The 22,012-nt window shown below is 36.3% G+C and overlaps 1 protein-coding gene and 3 long non-coding RNA genes across 4 annotated transcripts; 1 reads left to right on the top strand and 3 right to left on the bottom strand.

Moving 5' to 3' along the window:
* Positions 1 to 3,187: 3,187 nt before the first annotated feature.
* On the top strand, positions 3,188 to 3,829 carry LOC135625673 (jacalin-related lectin 19-like). Its single transcript, XM_065130761.1, has 2 exons — positions 3,188 to 3,370; positions 3,578 to 3,829. Exons 1-2 carry the CDS (start codon positions 3,188 to 3,190, stop codon positions 3,827 to 3,829), a joined length of 435 nt encoding a protein of 144 aa, XP_064986833.1.
* A 1,274-nt stretch (positions 3,830 to 5,103) lies between these two features.
* Positions 5,104 to 6,128, bottom strand: LOC135624331 (uncharacterized). Its single transcript, XR_010491647.1, has 3 exons — positions 6,062 to 6,128; positions 5,670 to 5,861; positions 5,104 to 5,554 (listed from the first exon to the last, which is right to left on the bottom strand). It is a non-coding gene; the product is annotated as an uncharacterized LOC135624331 (long non-coding RNA).
* A 4,875-nt stretch (positions 6,129 to 11,003) lies between these two features.
* Positions 11,004 to 12,103, bottom strand: LOC135624178 (uncharacterized). The gene is made up of 3 exons (XR_010491604.1): positions 11,967 to 12,103; positions 11,556 to 11,744; positions 11,004 to 11,440 (listed from the first exon to the last, which is right to left on the bottom strand). It is a non-coding gene; the product is annotated as an uncharacterized LOC135624178 (long non-coding RNA).
* Positions 12,104 to 20,563: 8,460 nt separating this feature from the next.
* On the bottom strand, positions 20,564 to 21,659 carry LOC135624174 (uncharacterized). The gene is made up of 3 exons (XR_010491603.1): positions 21,523 to 21,659; positions 21,116 to 21,304; positions 20,564 to 21,000 (listed from the first exon to the last, which is right to left on the bottom strand). It is a non-coding gene; the product is annotated as an uncharacterized LOC135624174 (long non-coding RNA).
* Between the last annotated feature and the right edge of the window lie 353 nt (positions 21,660 to 22,012).

The raw sequence follows: 22,012 nt of genomic DNA, 5'->3' as shown, positions 1-22,012 counted from the left end.
CAATTTTTACATCTATATTCTCCAAATCCATAACCAAAGAATCAAACTTATCAAGATGCGAGAGTATAGATGTACCTTCAATCATCCGAAGCATATACAGACTCTGCTTCAAGTAGAGACGATTCTCCACTGTCCTCTTCATGTACAAGGCTTTAAGCTTGTCCCACATGCTCTTAGCCGTAGTCTCCGTAGCTACCTCCCGTAAAACCTCGTCAGAGAGATTTAGAATGATGCTGGATCGGGCCTTCTTATCCATACCCGCAAGATCTTCCTTTGATATACCATCTGGAATGTTCTCAGCACCCTGTAGTGCCAAATCAACTCCGTCTTGAACCAGAATGGCCTCCATCTTAAGTTGCCACATGCCGAAGTTGACATTTCTGTCGAATTTCTCGACAACGATCTTTGGTATTGTCATTGTTGCCAAAAGATCCCAGAACTAGGCTCTGATACCAGTTTGTTAGAGCTAGCCCCAGGAAATTTACCAAAGGATAATTTTGGCAACACAACAAAGACAATAAAGCGGAAAGAATAAAAGCGACAAGAACACCAGATATACGTGGTTCGGTCAATTGACCTACATCCACAAACGAAAGAGGAGCAAATTACTACTACAAAAGAGGGACACTTACAAATGCCTTAGGAAGATGTTCCTAGGCCATAAAACACCTTCAGCTTACTAAATAAGAAAAAACCCAAACCGTAAGCCGGTTTTCTAGTGATACCTCTTGTGCTTCATGTCGTACATCTGACTTCAAAGCCCAGGCCCTTATTTATAGTTCCAAGACGAGACAACAAGTCTAATTTTCCCGATGTGGGACTATGGGACTTGCCAAACTAACAGGTTCTACCTTCGATGCCATCGAGGCAATCGGAGTTTACTGCACTATACCAAATTAAACAAACGTCACGCCATGGTGTCTGTGTCTTAGGCTGCTGCAATGTATCTGCTTGGTTGGGGCGATAAATAAGTGGCAGAAATTGTCGTCGTCGTCGTCGTCGTTGTGTTTCTTTGAATAAAACAAGAAATATGTTACGGGTCCACAGGTTATTGTACGCTAATTGACGACATGATGATAGTTGAATCCAATCGGTGGTTGCATTCCTATGTCATTTCTTCGAGTAAATATGAAAAATATATCATCGTGGAAGCCGTTCTTGTGATATGCCTGATGATTTGATTTGGGTAATGTAAGTCTTTTTTTTGTCCAAATAAAAAATAATAATAATTTTTCAGAATGTCTAATACTTATTTATTCTCGGATATTCAATCAACCAACACAAAATATTCCATGGGTCACTCCCTTCTTTTAAAATGAGGAAGATTTTATTACTCCAGAGTGATTGGCCAACCGAATAGCCATCTGGATTGCTTCTTATGTACATGTATAAACTTGTAGTCTACGAAATTATGTAACAAATATTTAATGTCAGTGACCGTGAAGTGTCCATGATATGATGAAGTTGCATTGAATTTGTACGATGAATTCAAAATTCGATTTTATGACGATACGTCAAATATCATCATTTCGTGAAGCCGCTTTCAAACCTTCCTGGATCACCACCACGCTTCATATGACGTAATGCCTTTTTATTATATTTACCTACCACCAATAAAGATAATATGGCAAGCAAATCATGCAAAACATATCCTGAACCGCCATCTTTTTCATTAAACGAACCATCACAATTTAGTTTGAACCATCCTCGACAAGATTTTGTCCATTCAATTTATATATAACTTATATGTTGAATAGATCTCTCAAGTTTACGAACCCGGTCATTAGCCAAAATGCATGTCATGATTTTATGGAAAAGAAAAGTTGGGGAACGAGTGGTGTGAGCATAAAGGATCTCATTTTGAGTTCTCTAGGGCCACTACAAGCTAATGTAACTTGTATTCAAATACAAAACCCATAACTCTTGTAACAATACTTTCTCATTCATACAGCCATTGTCACAATGTTTTTTCTTTTTCTTTGCGAATGTAAGTGGCGAGGATGAGATTTGATTTGGTATATTTGCTATAAAGAGTCAAAATATTTACTCGGTTCGTCATCTAACATCTTCAAAATATACTAGATTTTATACGCATGAGCGCGTAACTCTCTTTACCTGGATATGACATCTAATACTTTATTTCAATACTTGCTTCTGCTAGGATTGATTTTTATTTTAGAGTCTATAATTATTTTTCTTCTAAAAAATCTTAAACTTTAGTGATGATGATAGAAATAAATGATATAGTTCATATTAGAGTGAACCAAAATATTATTAAGTCAGGAGATCAGGCTCCTCGCCATTTAATAATAGGATTCATATTCCTTAGATAACTGAAAATTATATTTAAAAACAATTCTTTATCGATTAGCATTTGTATGTTCAAAACAATATTAGAGGTGTCAATAAGAAATAATCAAATTTATTTGATTATTCTTGATAGATAATTTTCCTAACCACACCTCACCTTGCTGACAATAATGGGCATGCTTCTGTCATGACAAGTACGAGACGAAGAAGTTAGAGGCTCTAAGCACTAAGCAGGCAGGCCGTGGACAAATGGAGCCCGTCCTTTCTCATCTGAAGGAAGGAGACGAGGCGGCCGACCACCAAATCCATGTTTCCTTATAATTGGAGGTTATCCACAAGGACAAGATGCAGATGGAGCTCGTCGTCTGAGGCAATGGAAGGAGATAGTGGTGCTTTTGGGCTCAACCATCCGGCCACCGTGTTCAAGATTATCATATTTACTCACCGACTCCGTCGGAAGTCCTCGCATCTCGTTCCTAGCAAACAATTAATTACACTGCATGCAAGCAATAAAAAAAAGGAAGTGCACGGAATATGCATGTTTCACGTTTCCGTGAGATTTTAGGACGGTGGTGGTGGGGGGTGCAGTTCTTCCTTGATGTATACATCAGCTCATACTTATCCAAACTAGAATGGTGGGCTATAAATACCCTCATCCGATGCCCTTCCCAGCACCAAGTCCTGCAATAGCATCTTCTGCCGCCAAGGGAGTGTGCGCGTCCATTCATTATTCTCAGTTGCTGCTAATATGGTGAGTGGCGTTGTTAGTCTTCAAAATTCCATCCCTTTTCTGACTTCTTCAACTACACTTGCTCGTATACTACAACAAGGATCGATGGATGACATGTGGTGTTTATTCTGATGCAAGCAGGGGAGAATGGTGAAGGTGGGGCCATGGGGTGGCAACGGAGGGAATGTGTGGGATATGGGACAAGCCGACCACATTACCAAACTTCGAATCTATTACGGAGATAACATTGTGGGGTTGGAGATTACCTACATTCTTAACGGTAATTCCCACACCTACAAACGTGGAACCACCACCGGCGCTTCCAAGGAGGTATATCATCTATACATCTATGTGTATATAAATACACACTTATCAACTTCGTGTCTTTGTCCAACCATATAAACTGGTTCAACCAGATGAATGTTTTCTAGCAACACGTTTGGTAGTCAAACCAATTTCTCTTGAAAATACATTGCAATATTAGTTTTCTTTTTCCCATTGTTTGTTTCTCGTTAAATCCTTGATCCTTTTTTGCAGATCATCCTTGAGGAGGACGAGTACTTCACTTCTATCTCCGGATACTTTCATGCATTATCCAATTATCAGCGACATGCAATTGTGATGTTGCTTACTCTTGATACCAACAAGGGTGCATCCATAAGTGTCGGTAACAAGACTGGCTCTTCCTTCGCCCTTACTTTAGAGGAGGGGAGTAGGATTCTGGGCTTCTTTGGGCGAGCTGGTACAGCCATTGACGCTATTGGGATTCACTGCTCATTGCCTAACTAAGTGTATGCACTGGCTCGTGTTCCTATCTATGGAATGATGTAATAAATAAGCAACGATTACTATTATGGTTCTTGCTCAATTTTAATCTAAATATCACGTCATTATGAAACACCAACATGTCGACCTTTCTTTAAGCCTAAGAAAAGTCAAAGTCTTTCTTTTTTAATACAAAATAGGATGTCAATTCATGTGATAGGACAGAAGCACGCCCATTGGCATATCTCCACAAGACAACATTCACATTTTTAATCTTAAAAAGAATTTATAGGGCACCAAATACTCTTTGTATTTGGTCCAATGTTGCACGTAGAAGTCACCCATGAATGCTATGATACATAATAGGGAGGAAGAAAAAAAGACAATGAGTCGATACAACAAAGAGATGGATATAGAAGCAGGGACAATTTGAGCTTAGAAAAAAGAATTAAATAGACCTCATAGATCAGGGAGATAATATATATTTATCCTTTATCGTGCATCCTTGTTGATTGATAGAGGCTTTCTCTGATGCCCTCTCCCGCTGTTGTTCCACTGATGATTTTGACTTATAATGTCTAACTGATATGTTAAAAGGCTTCAATACAATATTTCATGACATGGCTGTGATACTAAATTGGTAGGACTCCTTTTATTAAGGTGTTATCTTTTTCTTGAATAATATATCTTCTGAGAGAAATTTGATAGAAAAAAAATTTTAAAAAGGAAGAGGAAGAACATAGGGAATAAAAAAAAAACAAAGAAGAAACAAGAAAAGAAAGATAGAAAGAAATTTTTTTGAGTATTTATTAAAAATTTCAACTCTCCTTCGCTTTTGAGTTATATGAACTTCGTTTAGAGACACTCATCTGTGTGCTCGCTGTACTTGTCATCACACAAGTTAACAAGTTAATTTTCGTCTGCCCTAGAAACAAATAGTGCAGTAATGTGAGAAGCTATATGTCAATTATGAGTACAAGCCCATGGGACGCTTGTCTTGCAGGTGGCTGTGTCAAATTTTACATACTATAGTTAAACAAGGCAATAAGGTAGACTGAATCATCGTACAAAATTGAGTATGCAGTGAAGAAGGTGTTTATTACCATTCATTGCTATAAGGTTTTTGGAGAGAAAAACAACCACTAACATAGGACGAGTCCTCCCCTGTCAAATATCACGAAACCTAGCAACTTCAAGATAGGTGCTTAGAGAAACCAAAGGCCACTGGCAACGCCGTGAGATTTGGATGTGAATCGGAATGCGTTGCCCAACACAAAAGATTGATTTTAGTCGAAACATATCAAAGAGGACCCACAAACACATCATAATTTATTCAAAGATACATTAAGCGACGAGTACAACGACGATGACGATGATCACAAGGAGACGAACATCAGCTGCCGCTACTTATTTACTAGAGCATTCATGTAGCAGCAATATCCCTTCTGCATGGGAACATTCATGGACTAGATTTTACCCTAAGTTTATCTCCTTGTAGTAAGTTCCAATTGCGTCGATAGCTGTGCTTGCACGTCCAAAAAATCCCACGATCTTGTGAGGAGGTGAAGGATGTAGTGGTGGAGGCGGGAAGCTAAAGTCTGCCTCTTTCGTCGTGCCAACAGTAACACGTGTGCCCTTGTTGGTGCCAATAGTAAGTTGTTTTATGGCATGACCACTTCCCGGACACACACACAGTGCACCGTAAGAGACTGAGATGTCGTTGAAGTACTCTTTTTCCTTGAGAATGATCTTAAAAAATTTTACACAATGAAATAATTAGAATCCTAAGAGGGGAACGGCAATTTGAAGCTCATAGAACTTTTTATATAGTGATAAAGTGATTTCCTCATACATATGAACGTACCTCGTTCCATACATTTCCTCCTGTGCTTCCAACACTTAGGGTTTGGCGTTTGCCATCTATGACGAAGGTAATGTCCAACCCGTATATGCCATCTCCATAGTAAATCTTGATGCGGGTGATGCCTTGAGTTTCCGAAGTATCCCATGTACTCCCTCCATTCTCACCCCATGGCCCGGCCTTGATCGCGTTGGTCTGCATAAATACGTGCATCCATTCGTTCATTAGGAAAACCAAATAGAATCGAAATTATAAAAAATATACATGCATACATACATACATACATATATATATATATATATATATATATATATATATATATAGAGAGAGAGAGAGAGAGAGAGAGAGAGAGAGAGAGAGAGGAGGGAAATCATGCAAATTGAGCTACTGATCACCATTTGCAGATAAGTAGGCACTCGTTCGGAGAAGATATGATCGCACGCTCCCCTCGGAAGGGAGGGGGATATATATAGCCGCAAGCGCTCGCACCTCCATGAGATTGATGATGATATCAACCAAGTCTGTGCTAAGGTCATTCTTTAATGTGCCGGAAGCATCGGACACGTATTCATTGACCCGTCGCCGCTAGAATGGCATGAGATCCTTGCTGTTATATTGAGCTCTTTCTTTCTTCACCATGTAAAAGGCACAGCCATCACAACCGGTTGCATTAGCAATCTCCACAAGATAACATCGTATACGTTATTCTTAAAATAAATAAAAATAGAGAAAAACACATACTGAGTTGGGGCAAAGGACTTGTGGTCGCTAATTACCCACCCAGTGACTGACCCCACAGAAGTACTGTGGCCTCCTATTAGTATCCGAATTCTAATTACCACCCACGGTCACTAAAACAAGCGCATCCTGTACATGACACTTGTCTGTCGACCAATGCAAGTGCAGCGTCTTATGTTTGAACGTGCGCTTGGTCGATGCACACGGACAGCAGAAAAGCTCAGGTAAACTACTTCAAAGAAAAACTTGGGAGGGAAACCCTCTTGATCGCCATTAGCAGATGCGCTATTTAATACGCGTGCATTCCATTTGCAGATGTTACTACTTCAAAGAAAAACTCAAGGTCTTCCTTTCTTTAATCCAAACCAAGATGTCAATTAATGTGTATAGAAACATACCCATCCACATGTCTCCATTATATAACATTGATGTTTTTCAAAACAAGTTAATCTTTTTTCAGGAAAAACTCAAGGTCTTTCTTTATTTAATCCAAACTAAGATGTCAATTTATGTGATATAGACACTTTGATGTTTTTCTTAAATGCTGAAAAGAGGTTATATGTCACAAGATAATATGTGATTTTATTTTTAAAAAAAACTAGAATAGTGGCTAGAAAGATTTAGAACACATTATGATATTATAATTTTTAAGATTTAGCCGATGCTAAACCTAAGACCCACTACTCACTGTATTCCACATCGTATTCGATTTGGTATTTACTAAAATAAATAACATTTAGTTATCCATGAATGTTATCATAATAAGTTGATCTATGTTATCATAATGTTATCATAATAAGTTGACCCACTACTAAACACTATCCCGATTTGTATAACAATCTATGTTTTCATAATAAGTTGATATTTTTTTAAGAAAAACTCAAGGTTTTTTTTATTTAATCTAAACTCAATTAATGTGATATAGACGCATACCCATCCACATATCTTTGCAAGATAACACATATTTTTCTTGAATGTTGAAAAGAGTTTACCAATTTCACAAACTTATTAAGTAACTCATATATCTTTTCTATAAATTTTATAAAAGATGATGACATCTTTGACTTCATAAATATGGTTTGTAAAGAATAGTTGATCATCAAATTAATTATACTCCTATATCTCTCAGTCTAAGCATATGACATAATAAAGCAATCATGTTTTACCCATGATATTTTGTGACCGTTTAATAAGTTATTTATACAATCTAACTCTATTCTTTAATAATAAAACTCGTAACTCATAATAACTTAGAGGTTTTAATCCTTCATCATATCTTCCAATAACTTCACTTATCTCCTTAAAACTATCTAAATGATATGTACTAAGGGGAAGGCCAACCTGATAGAAGAAACGAGTAATGTGCTTAATTATACTTCCCTTTATTTCCTTATCACAAGCATAACTTATATTTTCTTATCTTAATTTTACTTCTACTTGCCCTTTTTACTTCTATGGTCCGTGATACATGTATAAGTCCAACGATCCCTTTTTACCCTTCTTAACAACCATGATTTCTTTTCCTTTATGTCATATACTCTTTTCCCTCTTGGATTGATACTTTTAGAATAATTTTCTTCATTATCTCTAATATATTTAATATTATCCTCAAATAAAATTTATTCATTCCTTTATATTATTTTTTCAATCATATAAGCCAGCAGCTCTTTTTTTACATAAGGTGAACACTTATTGCAGGCCGATGTGTTTTTAAAATTCCTTATTTGATGCTGCTTTGCAAGAAAAATACCACCTCTAGTAGTATTATTATAAAAGATGCAATTAATTATATTAGAAACTTTATGATCTTTTCGATAATTGTATTTTCAAGCAAGGTCCTTAATTTTTTTTAAGAATCTTTTGAATTTCTTTATAAACTTGTCATTAATCCAGAATCCCTAATAATAGTTCTAAATAAATAGAGATTAGTAGTGTTAAAATCTAAATAGTATATTATAAATCTAAATAGAGATTGGTTTGTATAGTAATTAAAAATCTACTATTAATAGTATATTATTTAATGATAACAATAGTCAGAGGGGGAACAAACAACTATTAACAATAGTTAGAGGGGGAGAAAAGAGTCGTCGATAATGAAAAGTAGAGGGAAGGAGAGGGCGGCGATGATAGAGGAACTTTTGGTTGATGACGGCAATGACAAAGGATGTTGTGGATGATAGTAACAACGGTGGAGGAAGCTTCGGATGACAGTAGTGACGACGGAGGAAGTTGTGGAAGACAGCAGCGATAGCGGTGGAAGTTGCGGACAATGATGTCATGGGCGGAGAAAGCTTCAAAGGTTTTCGTTGGTGGCAGAGGAAGCTATGGTCCTCTCCCTCGATGGTGGAAAGAGTTGCACACAAAAGCAATGGTGGTGGAAGGAACTACGAATGATGGCTAGGCTATCGGACCCATCCATCGGTGATAGAGGAAGCCTCAATCCTATACGTCGGTGGCGGAGACAGCAACAGAGGAAGCATTAACGGTGGAGGCAGAAGTCGTGTTAAGATTTATAATTACATTGATGATTGTACTCACGGGTCTATAGAAGCTGAAAATCTTAATATTCTCAAATAAGAAAGGAGTGTCACCTTTCTTGCCCACGGTTACATATGTCTCGTTGTTGGTGCCAAGAGTAAGTTGTGTTAAGATAGTAACACCATAATATCCTAAAACGGAGTTGAAGAAGCCAAAGATCTGATTAAAATACGATAAAGAAGCAAACCCCTTTATTAATGTTACCCCAAGGCCCTGCCTTCATCACATCGCCCTGAATGCTTGTCTTCATCCATGAAAAACATGAAATATGATCAACGTTATAATGAAACAGATCCTTAGAGATTGAGAGAATTCATGCATAAAGGCAAATTAAATGAGCCTCACACCATTTGCAGATAGCGATATGTATGCATGCATTTGCCGAAGTTATGATTGCATGCCCTTCTACGGGGGAGGGATCGGGGGTATAAAGATAGCCCTCGCGGCCTTTAATGTCGTCTTCAATACTACAGCTAAGATAAAGAACCTGCATACTATCACTCAATATGTATGATTGGAGGCCCTATTTTAGTCTAAATATCACGTCATTAGTGAAACACCAACATGTCGGTCTTTCTTTATGCTTAAGAAAAGTCAAAAGTCTTACTTCTTTAATAGAAAATAGGATGTCAATTCATGTGTGATGTGATAGGACAGACGCACACCCATTGGCATATCTCCACAAGATAACATTCAAATTTTTAATCTTAAAAAGAATTTATAGGGCACAAGAGGACAATTATCTGCATATGATTTTCTTTCCTTCGTTGTTGATTTTGTCTGGGCTTTTAATTTAATGTTTATATTCGTTGACCATGATTATAAAAGAAAAAAATCATTGGATCCATCATTTAGGCTCAAAATAAATTAAAAGTTACTCGTACTTATTCAATGTAGAGCATAATCTATTATCTTTTGGGTGGAATTGCCATATCATGGGCAAGCTTCTTATAAAAAAATATTATTGTAGAAGGATGATGGCTCGGTGGATTTGAAAACCATCATGGCACTATTCTTTGTATTTGGTCCAATGTTGCACGTAGAAGTCACCCATGAATGCTATGATACATAATAGGGAGGAAGAAAAAGAGGCAATGAGTCGATACAACAAAGAGATGGATATAGAAGCAGGGACAATGTGAGCTTAGAAAAAAGAATTAAATAGACCTCATAGATCAGGGAGATAATATATATCCTTCATCGTGCATCCTTGTTGATTAATAGAGGCTTTCTCTGATGCCCTCTCCCGATGTTTTTCCACTGATGATTTTGACTTATAACGTCAAACTGATATGTTAAAAGGCTTCAATACAACATTTCATGACATGGCTGTGATACTAAATTAGTAGGACTCCTTTTTTTAAGGTGTTTTTTTTTTCTCAAAGAATATATCTTCCTAAGAGAAATTTGATAGAAAAAAAAAATTTAAAAATCAAGAGGAAGAACACAGGGAAGAAAAAAAAACACAAAGAAGAAACAAGAAAAGAAAGATAGAAAGAAATTTTTTTGAGTATTTATTAAAAATTTCAACTCTCCTTCGGTTTTGTGTTATATGAACTTCGTTTAGAGACACTCATCTGTGTGCTCGCTGTACTTGTCATCACACAAGTTAAGAGATAACAAGTTAATTTTCGTCTGCCCTAGAAACAAGTAGTGCAGTAATGTGAGAAGCTAAATGTCATTTATGAGTACAAGCCCATGGGACGCTTGTCTTGCAGGTGGCTGTGTCAAATTTTACATACTATAGTTAAACAAGGCAATAAGGTAGACTGAATCATCGTACAAAATTGAGTATGCAGTGAAGAAGGTGTTTATTACCATTCAGTGCTATAAGGTTTTTGGAGAGAAAAACAACCACCACATAGGACGAGTCCCCCTGTCAAATATCACGAAACCTAGCAACTTCAAGATAGGTGCTTAGAGAAACCAAAGGCCATTGACAACGGTGCAACTCTACAAGGATCCATCTGATCATAGCTAGCGTTCCTCTACCCCGTGAGTTTTGGATGTGAATCGGAATACGTAGTTGCCCAACACACAAGATTGATTTTAGTCGAAACATATCAAAGAGGACCCACAAACACATCATAATGTATTCAAAGATACATTAAGCGACGAGTACAACGACGACGACGATGATCACAAGGAGACGAACATCAGCTGCCGCTACTTATTTACTAGAGCATCAATGTAGCAGCGATTTCCCTTCGGCATTCATGGACTAGTTTTTACCCTAAGGTTATCTTCTTGCAGTAAATTCCAATTGCGTCGATAGCTGTGCTTGCACGTCCAAAAAATCCCACGATCTTGTAAGGAGGAGGAGGAGGAAGTGGTGGTGGGTTACAAGGCAAGGGCAAGTCTCCCTCTTGCTTCGTACCAACAGTTACATTTTTGCCACTGTTGGTGTGAAGAGTAAGCTGTTTTATGACAGTAGCTCCTCCCAAACGACCATAAAATCCTGAGATTGAGTTGAAGTACTCGTTCTCCCCGAGAATGATCTTAAAAAATTAAAAACAATGAAATAGTTAGAATCCTAAGAGGGAAACAGTAATTTGAAGCTCATAAAACTTTTTAGATAGTGATAAGCTGGTTTCCTCGTACATATGAACGTACCTGTTTCAATTCACCTCTTGTGTCTCCAACACTCAGGGTTTGGGGTTCGCCATTGATGAAGTAGGTTATAATCAACCCGTATATGGCATTTCCATGGTAAATCTTGATTTCGTTGATGCCTTGAGTTTCGGAAGTATCACACGTCGTCCCTCCATTCCCACCCCACGGCCCGAACTTGATATCTTCGCTCTGCATGCATGCGTGCATCCATTCATTCATCAGGAACACCAAATATAATCAAAATTATAAAGAAACACACACACACACACACACACACATAGAGAGAGAGAGAGAGAGAGAGAGTGTGTGTGTGTATATATATATATATATATATATATATATATATATATAGAGAGAGAGAGAGAGAGAGAGAGAGAGGAGGGAAATCATGCAAATTGAGCTACTGATCACCATTTGCAGATAAGTAGGCACTCGTTCGGAGAAGATATGATCGCACGCTCTCCTCGGAAGGGAGGGGGATATATATAGCCGCAAGCGCTCGCACCTCCATGAGATTGATGATGATACCAACCAAGTCTGTGCTAAGGTCATTCTTTAATGTGCCGGAAGCATCGGACACGTATTCATTGACCCGTCGCCGCTATAATGGCATGAGATCCTTGCTGTTATATTGAGCTCTTTCTTTCTTCAGTATGTAAAAGGCATCAATCAGCACAACCGGTTGCATTAGCAATCTCCACAAGATAACATCACATACGTCTTTCTTAAAATAAATAAAAATAGAGAAAAACACATACTGAGTTGGGGCAAAGGACTCGTGGTCGCTAATTACCCACCCAGTGACTGACCCCACAGAAGTACTGTGGCCTCCTATTAGTATCCGAATTCTAATTACCACCCACGGTCACTAAAACAAGCGCATCCTGTACATTTCACTTGTCTGTCGACCAATGCAAGTGCAGCGTCTTATGTTTGAACGTGCGCTTGGTCGATGCACACGGACAGCAGAAAAGCTCAGGTAAACTACTTCAAAGAAAAACTTGGGAGGGAAACCCTCTTGATCGCCATTAGCAGATGCGCTATTTAATACGCGTGCATTCCATTTGCAGATGTTACTACTTCACACGACCCTCCTCCTTGATAAGTCTTTCCCGGAGCAAAATCATGGCGTAGAAGAAGTCGGCTTCGTACACCGTTAGGCGACTTGGCACCATGCATTATTAGCTGCGATTAAGGTTGATATGGTAAGTGTCTTCTTTTTGTCTCCTACCTGAGCCAGACCAGCCGAGACAGTTTGATCTGTAATCATTAGATATCTTTACTAAAGAAAACTCAATAGCACACATTCCCTTTGGCGTGTCTCCACTACAATTGATTTAAGGTCTTTCTTTAATCTTAAAATGAGTTGGGTTCTTTCTTGAATCTTAAATTGATGATGATGACATGTGCCGTCAAGCACAACACAACATCCACAGTCCTGTTGGTCACGTAGGCACCCCTTAATTGACGGCGCTCCAAAGCTCGAAAATGATAGGTCTTGGCTGTACCAAAATCAATAATGATAACCGACTCATACCGATCGGAGTAGGCCCCGCTCGCTACGTCGAATGACCTGTGGGGCCCAACTAGTGTGAGAAAGTGTTGATATAGTATTTAGCCGTATTTAGGTGGCCAAAAAAAAAAAAAAAGAAAATTTGGGTTATCATTTAAGAAAGCAAGAGCATAATTGAAAAGTCAATCATAGTGGAGCAAGATGGATTCTTTTTTTTTATTGTTGACAACATGGGCTTTTTTGATAATTTTGAAAATCTAAGTTTATTTTCCCTTGTAAATAGCACTTTCTCAAAGAATGATCAAATAGATGTAAGATTCAATGTTTTTATCTTCATGTTGTCTTATTTAGTAGGGAACAAAGAATTGGATTGCGCATGAACTATATATACTCTTGCTTAGAAAAAAATTTCTCTAATCAATTAACTGCCTCAACAAAACCAAGAAAGTTTTAAACTGTTCCAAAAAGATTAGATTTGAATTATTATGGTTGAGCCAACAAGTGTGGGGTGGAGGTCAAAGAAAACATTTTTTTTTCATATATGGCTCTTAGAAAACCTTTTTTTATAGTAGGAAATCAACTATATATTGTACCAAACAGTTTGGTGGTCCAACTATGGGCCAGTATTATTAAGGAACAAGTGGAGTCTTTACAATGGAAGAACGTGGTTAAGGTTTTCCAATGACATCATTATAGACAACGAAAACCTATTACATGTTGGTTGGACATGAACTATCAACCTTCCTCTGATCCATGTTGGTTGCACACCATCCACACGATGGGCTAAATTGAAGTATCTAACACCTAAAATATTAACCTGGTGACAAGTACTTACACCTAAAATATTAATCTGATGACGATGTATCATATCCTCTTGCTAAAGATTGAGAGTTCAAAATCTTATCTAACATCTTGAAAGTGTTAGCTAGTCTAGTTGATAAAAATATTAATAATTTATCATAGGGTCATGGGATCGAATCCCGCCTTTGCCACATATTCTCTGAAAAAAAAAAAAAAAAAAAAAAAAACTAGTGCCAAAGGATAGCTTGACCTATGTGGATGAACTTGGAAGCGTATTATAGTGACTTATTTTTCATATGTATCTGGTTAAAGATGAATGGGTTATCAAAATGGTTGGGGCGCCATGCAAGACATCTCTACATTATGTGGTAAATTCTATAGTTTCCTTGACAAACGTTTCAATCTCTTCTTTAAAGACTACCATAACATGATGTCCTTGTTGTCTTTCTTCTTGTCTTAGAGACTACTGATAAGATAACATCACTCAGTGAGCATGACTTGAGGTCTTTTTTAATCTAAATAAATATCATGTCAATTAGTGTAACAATCTATGTTTTCATAATAAGTTAATCTTTCTTTAAGAAAAACTCAAGTCATGTGATATAGATGTATACCCGTCCACATGTCTCCATAAGATAACATTAATGTTTTTCTTGAATGCTAAAAAGAGTTTATAGGGATAATAAGTGACTTTATTTAAAAAAAAAATAGAATAGTAGTTTGGAAGATTTAGAACACATTATGGCATTATGGTTTCTAAAGTTTAGCTAATGCTTAGCCTAAGACCCACTCCTCGCTGTATTAGACGTCGCATTTGGTTTGGTATTTACTAAGATAAATCACTTTTAGTTATTCACGAATCTCATGATATTTTTTTAATCTAAATAAATATCATATCAATTTGTGTAACAATCTATGTTTTCATAATAAGTTGGTCTTTCTTTAAAAAAAAACTCAAGTTCTTTCTTTATTTAATCGAAACCAACACGTCAATGTGATATAGAAGCATACCCATCCACAAGTCTCCATAAGATAACATTGATGTTTTTCTTGAATGTCGAACAGAATTTATAGGACACAAGATGATAGTTATCTGCATGTAACTTAAAAAACAAAAAAATAATAGTGGCTTGGAAGATTAAAACATATTTTGACATTATGATTTCTAAAGTTTAGCCAATTCTTAGCTTAAGACCGACTATTCAGCGTATTCGACATGGCATTTGGTTTAGTATTTATTATAACAAATAACTTTTAAATACTCATGAATCCCATTTTTAAGAAAAACTCAAGTCTGTCTCCCAAAGATAACATTGTTATTTTTCTTGAATGTTGAAAATGGTTTATAGGGCACAAGATGATAGTTATTGCATGTGACTTTTTTTTTCAAAAAAAAGTAGAATAGTGGCTCGGAAGATTTAGAAAACATTATGACATTATGATTTCTAAGGTTTAGCCAATACTTAGCCTAAGACCCACTGCTTGCCATATTAGACATCGCATTTGGTTTGGTATTTACTAAGATAAATAACTTTAAGTTATCCATGAATCCCATGATATTTTTTAATCTAAATAAATATCATGTCAATTAGTGTAGCAATGTACCTTTTGATAATAAGTTAATCTTTCTTTAAGAAAAACTTAAGATCTTTCTTTATTTAATCGAAACCAAGACATCAATTAATGTGATATAGACGCATTGAAAAGTGTTTATAGGGCACAAGATAACATGTGATTTTATTTTTTTTAAATAGAATAGTAGCTAGGAAGATTTAGAACACATTATAATATTATAATTTCTATGGTTTAGCCAATGCCTAGCCTAAGACCCACTACTCGTCGTATTCCACATCGCATTTAGTTTGGTATTTACTAAAATAAATAACTTTTAGCTACCTATTAATCCCATATTACTTTTTTAATCTAAATAAATCCCATATCAATTAGTGTAACATTCTACGTATTCATAACAAATTGGTCTTTCTCTAAGAAAACTCAATGTTTTTCTTTATTTAATTCAAACTAAGATGTCAATTAATATAATATAGATGCATACCCGTCCACATATCTCCACAAGATAAAATTGATATTTTTCTTGAAAAAAGCTTATAGGGCACAAGATGACAATTATCTACATGTGACTTCTTTTTCTAAAAAAAAAAAGAATAATTGCTTGGAAGATTTCGAACATACTATGACATTATGATTTCTAAGGTTTAACCAATACTTAGCCTAAGACCCACTACTCATCGAATACGATGTCGCATTTGGTTTGGTATTTATTATGACAAATCACTTTTAGTTACTCATAAATCCCATGGTAATTTTCTAATCTAAATAAAGACCATGTCAATTAGTGTAACAATTCATATTTTCATAACAAGTTGGTATTTTTAAGAAAAACTCAAGGTCTTTCTTTAATCCAAACCAAACTCAAGGTCTTCCTTTCTTTAATCCAATCCAAGATGTCAATTAATGTGTATAGAAACATACCCATCCACATGTCTCCATTATATAACATTGATGTTTTTCAAAACAAGTTAATCTTTTTTCAGGAAAAACTCAAGGTCTTTCTTTATTTAATCCAAACTAAGATGTCAATTTATGTGATATAGACACTTTGATGTTTTTCTTAAATGCTGAAAAGAGGTTATATGTCACAAGATAATATGTGATTTTATTTTTAAAAAAAACTAGAATAGTGGCTAGAAAGATTTAGAACACATTATGATATTATAATTTTTAAGATTTAGCCGATGCTAAACCTAAGACCCACTACTCACTGTATTCCACATCGTATTCGATTTGGTATTTACTAAAATAAATAACATTTAGTTATCCATGAATGTTATCATAATAAGTTGATCTATGTTATCATAATGTTATCATAATAAGTTGACCCACTACTAAACACTATCCCGATTTGTATAACAATCTATGTTTTCATAATAAGTTGATAATTTTTTAAGAAAAACTCAAGGTTTTTTTTATTTAATCTAAACTCAATTAATGTGATATAGACGCATACCCATCCACATATCTTTGCAAGATAACACATATTTTTCTTGAATGTTGAAAAGAGTTTACCAATTTCACAAACTTATTAAGTAACTCATATATCTTTTCTATAAATTTTATAAAAGATGATGACATCTTTGACTTCATAAATATGGTTTGTAAAGAATAGTTGATCATCAAATTAATTATACTCCTATATCTCTCAGTCTAAGCATATGACATAATAAAGCAATCATGTTTTACCCATGATATTTTGTGACCGTTTAATAAGTTATTTATACAATCTAACTCTATTCTTTAATAATAAAACTCGTAACTCATAATAACTTAGAGGTTTTAATCCTTCATCATATCTTCCAATAACTTCAATTATCTCCTTAAAACTATCTAAATGATATGTACTAAGGGGAAGGCCAACCTGATAGAAGAAACGAGTAATGTGCTTAATTATACTTCCCTTTATTTCCTTATCACAAGCATAACTTATATTTTCTTATCTTAATTTTACTTCTACTTGCCCTTTTTACTTCTATGGTCCGTGATACATGTATAAGTCCAACGATCCCTTTTTACCCTTCTTAACAACCATGATTTCTTTTCCTTTATGTCATATACTCTTTTCCCTCTTGGATTGATACTTTTAGAATAATTTTCTTCATTATCTCTAATATATTTAATATTATCCTCAAATAAAATTTATTCATTCCTTTATATTATTTTTTCAATCATATAAGCCAGCAGCTCTTTTTTTACATAAGGTGAACACTTATTGCAGGCCGATGTGTTTTTGAAATTCCTTATTTGATGCTGCTTTGCAAGAAAAATACCACCTCTAGTAGTATTATTATAAAAGATGCAATTAATTATATTAGAAACTTTATGATCTTTTCGATAATTGTATTTTCAAGCAAGGTCCTTAATTTTTTTTAAGAATCTTTTGAATTTCTTTATAAACTTGTCATTAATCCAGAATCCCTAATAATAGTTCTAAATAAATAGAGATTAGTAGTGTTAAAATCTAAATAGTATATTATAAATCTAAATAGAGATTGGTTTGTATAGTAATTAAAAATCTACTATTAATAGTATATTATTTAATGATAACAATAGTCAGAGGGGGAACAAACAACTATTAACAATAGTTAGAGGGGGAGAAAAGAGTCGTCGATAATGAAAAGTAGAGGGAAGGAGAGGGCGGCGATGATAGAGGAACTTTTGGTTGATGACGGCAATGACAAAGGATGTTGTGGATGATAGTAACAACGGTGGAGGAAGCTTCGGATGACAGTAGTGACGACGGAGGAAGTTGTGGAAGACAGCAGCGATAGCGGTGGAAGTTGCGGACAATGATGTCATGGGCGGAGAAAGCTTCAAAGGTTTTCGTTGGTGGCAGAGGAAGCTATGGTCCTCTCCCTCGATGGTGGAAAGAGTTGCACACAAAAGCAATGGTGGTGGAAGGAACTACGAATGATGGCTAGGCTATCGGACCCATCCATCGGTGATAGAGGAAGCCTCAATCCTATACGTCGGTGGCGGAGACAGCAACAGAGGAAGCATTAACGGTGGAGGCAGAAGTCGTGTTAAGATTTATAATTACATTGATGATTGTACTCACGGGTCTATAGAAGCTGAAAATCTTAATATTCTCAAATAAGAAAGGAGTGTCACCTTTCTTGCCCACGGTTACATATGTCTCGTTGTTGGTGCCAAGAGTAAGTTGTGTTAAGATAGTAACACCATAATATCCTAAAACGGAGTTGAAGAAGCCAAAGATCTGATTAAAATACGATAAAGAAGCAAACCCCTTTATTAATGTTACCCCAAGGCCCTGCCTTCATCACATCGCCCTGAATGCTTGTCTTCATCCATGAAAAACATGAAATATGATCAACGTTATAATGAAACAGATCCTTAGAGATTGAGAGAATTCATGCATAAAGGCAAATTAAATGAGCCTCACACCATTTGCAGATAGCGATATGTATGCATGCATTTGCCGAAGTTATGATTGCATGCCCTTCTACGGGGGAGGGATCGGGGGTATAAAGATAGCCCTCGCGGCCTTTAATGTCGTCTTCAATACTACAGCTAAGATAAAGAACCTGCATACTATCACTCAATATGTATGATTGGAGGCCCTATTTTAGTCTAAATATCACGTCATTAGTGAAACACCAACATGTCGGTCTTTCTTTATGCTTAAGAAAAGTCAAAAGTCTTACTTCTTTAATAGAAAATAGGATGTCAATTCATGTGTGATGTGATAGGACAGACGCACACCCATTGGCATATCTCCACAAGATAACATTCAAATTTTTAATCTTAAAAAGAATTTATAGGGCACAAGAGGACAATTATCTGCATATGATTTTCTTTCCTTCGTTGTTGATTTTGTCTGGGCTTTTAATTTAATGTTTATATTCGTTGACCATGATTATAAAAGAAAAAAATCATTGGATCCATCATTTAGGCTCAAAATAAATTAAAAGTTACTCGTACTTATTCAATGTAGAGCATAATCTATTATCTTTTGGGTGGAATTGCCATATCATGGGCAAGCTTCTTATAAAAAAATATTATTGTAGAAGGATGATGGCTCGGTGGATTTGAAAACCATCATGGCACTATTCTTTGTATTTGGTCCAATGTTGCACGTAGAAGTCACCCATGAATGCTATGATACATAATAGGGAGGAAGAAAAAGAGGCAATGAGTCGATACAACAAAGAGATGGATATAGAAGCAGGGACAATGTGAGCTTAGAAAAAAGAATTAAATAGACCTCATAGATCAGGGAGATAATATATATCCTTCATCGTGCATCCTTGTTGATTAATAGAGGCTTTCTCTGATGCCCTCTCCCGATGTTTTTCCACTGATGATTTTGACTTATAACGTCAAACTGATATGTTAAAAGGCTTCAATACAACATTTCATGACATGGCTGTGATACTAAATTAGTAGGACTCCTTTTTTTAAGGTGTTTTTTTTTTCTCAAAGAATATATCTTCCTAAGAGAAATTTGATAGAAAAAAAAAATTTAAAAATCAAGAGGAAGAACACAGGGAAGAAAAAAAAACACAAAGAAGAAACAAGAAAAGAAAGATAGAAAGAAATTTTTTTGAGTATTTATTAAAAATTTCAACTCTCCTTCGGTTTTGTGTTATATGAACTTCGTTTAGAGACACTCATCTGTGTGCTCGCTGTACTTGTCATCACACAAGTTAAGAGATAACAAGTTAATTTTCGTCTGCCCTAGAAACAAGTAGTGCAGTAATGTGAGAAGCTAAATGTCATTTATGAGTACAAGCCCATGGGACGCTTGTCTTGCAGGTGGCTGTGTCAAATTTTACATACTATAGTTAAACAAGGCAATAAGGTAGACTGAATCATCGTACAAAATTGAGTATGCAGTGAAGAAGGTGTTTATTACCATTCAGTGCTATAAGGTTTTTGGAGAGAAAAACAACCACCACATAGGACGAGTCCCCCTGTCAAATATCACGAAACCTAGCAACTTCAAGATAGGTGCTTAGAGAAACCAAAGGCCATTGACAACGGTGCAACTCTACAAGGATCCATCTGATCATAGCTAGCGTTCCTCTACCCCGTGAGTTTTGGATGTGAATCGGAATACGTAGTTGCCCAACACACAAGATTGATTTTAGTCGAAACATATCAAAGAGGACCCACAAACACATCATAATGTATTCAAAGATACATTAAGCGACGAGTACAACGACGACGACGATGATCACAAGGAGACGAACATCAGCTGCCGCTACTTATTTACTAGAGCATCAATGTAGCAGCGATTTCCCTTCGGCATTCATGGACTAGTTTTTACCCTAAGGTTATCTTCTTGCAGTAAATTCCAATTGCGTCGATAGCTGTGCTTGCACGTCCAAAAAATCCCACGATCTTGTAAGGAGGAGGAGGAGGAAGTGGTGGTGGGTTACAAGGCAAGGGCAAGTCTCCCTCTTGCTTCGTACCAACAGTTACATTTTTGCCACTGTTGGTGTGAAGAGTAAGCTGTTTTATGACAGTAGCTCCTCCCAAACGACCATAAAATCCTGAGATTGAGTTGAAGTACTCGTTCTCCCCGAGAATGATCTTAAAAAATTAAAAACAATGAAATAGTTAGAATCCTAAGAGGGAAACAGTAATTTGAAGCTCATAAAACTTTTTAGATAGTGATAAGCTGGTTTCCTCGTACATATGAACGTACCTGTTTCAATTCACCTCTTGTGTCTCCAACACTCAGGGTTTGGGGTTCGCCATTGATGAAGTAGGTTATAATCAACCCGTATATGGCATTTCCATGGTAAATCTTGATTTCGTTGATGCCTTGAGTTTCGGAAGTATCACACGTCGTCCCTCCATTCCCACCCCACGGCCCGAACTTGATATCTTCGCTCTGCATGCATGCGTGCATCCATTCATTCATCAGGAACACCAAATATAATCAAAATTATAAAGAAACACACACACACACACACACACACATAGAGAGAGAGAGAGAGAGAGAGAGTGTGTGTGTGTATATATATATATATATATATATATATATATATAGAGAGAGAGAGAGAGAGAGAGAGAGAGGAGGGAAATCATGCAAATTGAGCTACTGATCACCATTTGCAGATAAGTAGGCACTCGTTCGGAGAAGATATGATCGCACGCTCTCCTCGGAAGGGAGGGGGATATATATAGCCGCAAGCGCTCGCACCTCCATGAGATTGATGATGATACCAACCAAGTCTGTGCTAAGGTCATTCTTTAATGTGCCGGAAGCATCGGACACGTATTCATTGACCCGTCGCCGCTATAATGGCATGAGATCCTTGCTGTTATATTGAGCTCTTTCTTTCTTCAGTATGTAAAAGGCATCAATCAGCACAACCGGTTGCATTAGCAATCTCCACAAGATAACATCACATACGTCTTTCTTAAAATAAATAAAAATAGAGAAAAACACATACTGAGTTGGGGCAAAGGACTCGTGGTCGCTAATTACCCACCCAGTGACTGACCCCACAGAAGTACTGTGGCCTCCTATTAGTATCCGAATTCTAATTACCACCCACGGTCACTAAAACAAGCGCATCCTGTACATTTCACTTGT

This window comes from Musa acuminata, chromosome BXJ2-10 (assembly GCF_036884655.1).
Source record: "Musa acuminata AAA Group cultivar baxijiao chromosome BXJ2-10, Cavendish_Baxijiao_AAA, whole genome shotgun sequence".
Taxonomy (NCBI): Eukaryota; Viridiplantae; Streptophyta; class Magnoliopsida; order Zingiberales; family Musaceae; genus Musa; species Musa acuminata.
This window is presented reverse-complemented; position numbering and strand designations above follow the sequence as displayed.

Coding starts and splice junctions, on each gene's coding strand:
- LOC135625673 (XM_065130761.1), top strand. CDS start 3,188: ATGGTGAAGGTGGGGCCATGGGGTGGCAACGGAGGGAATGTGTGGGAT. Junction 3,371..3,577: donor CCACCGGCGCTTCCAAGGAG/GTATATCATCTA, acceptor CCTTTTTTGCAG/ATCATCCTTGAGGAGGACGA.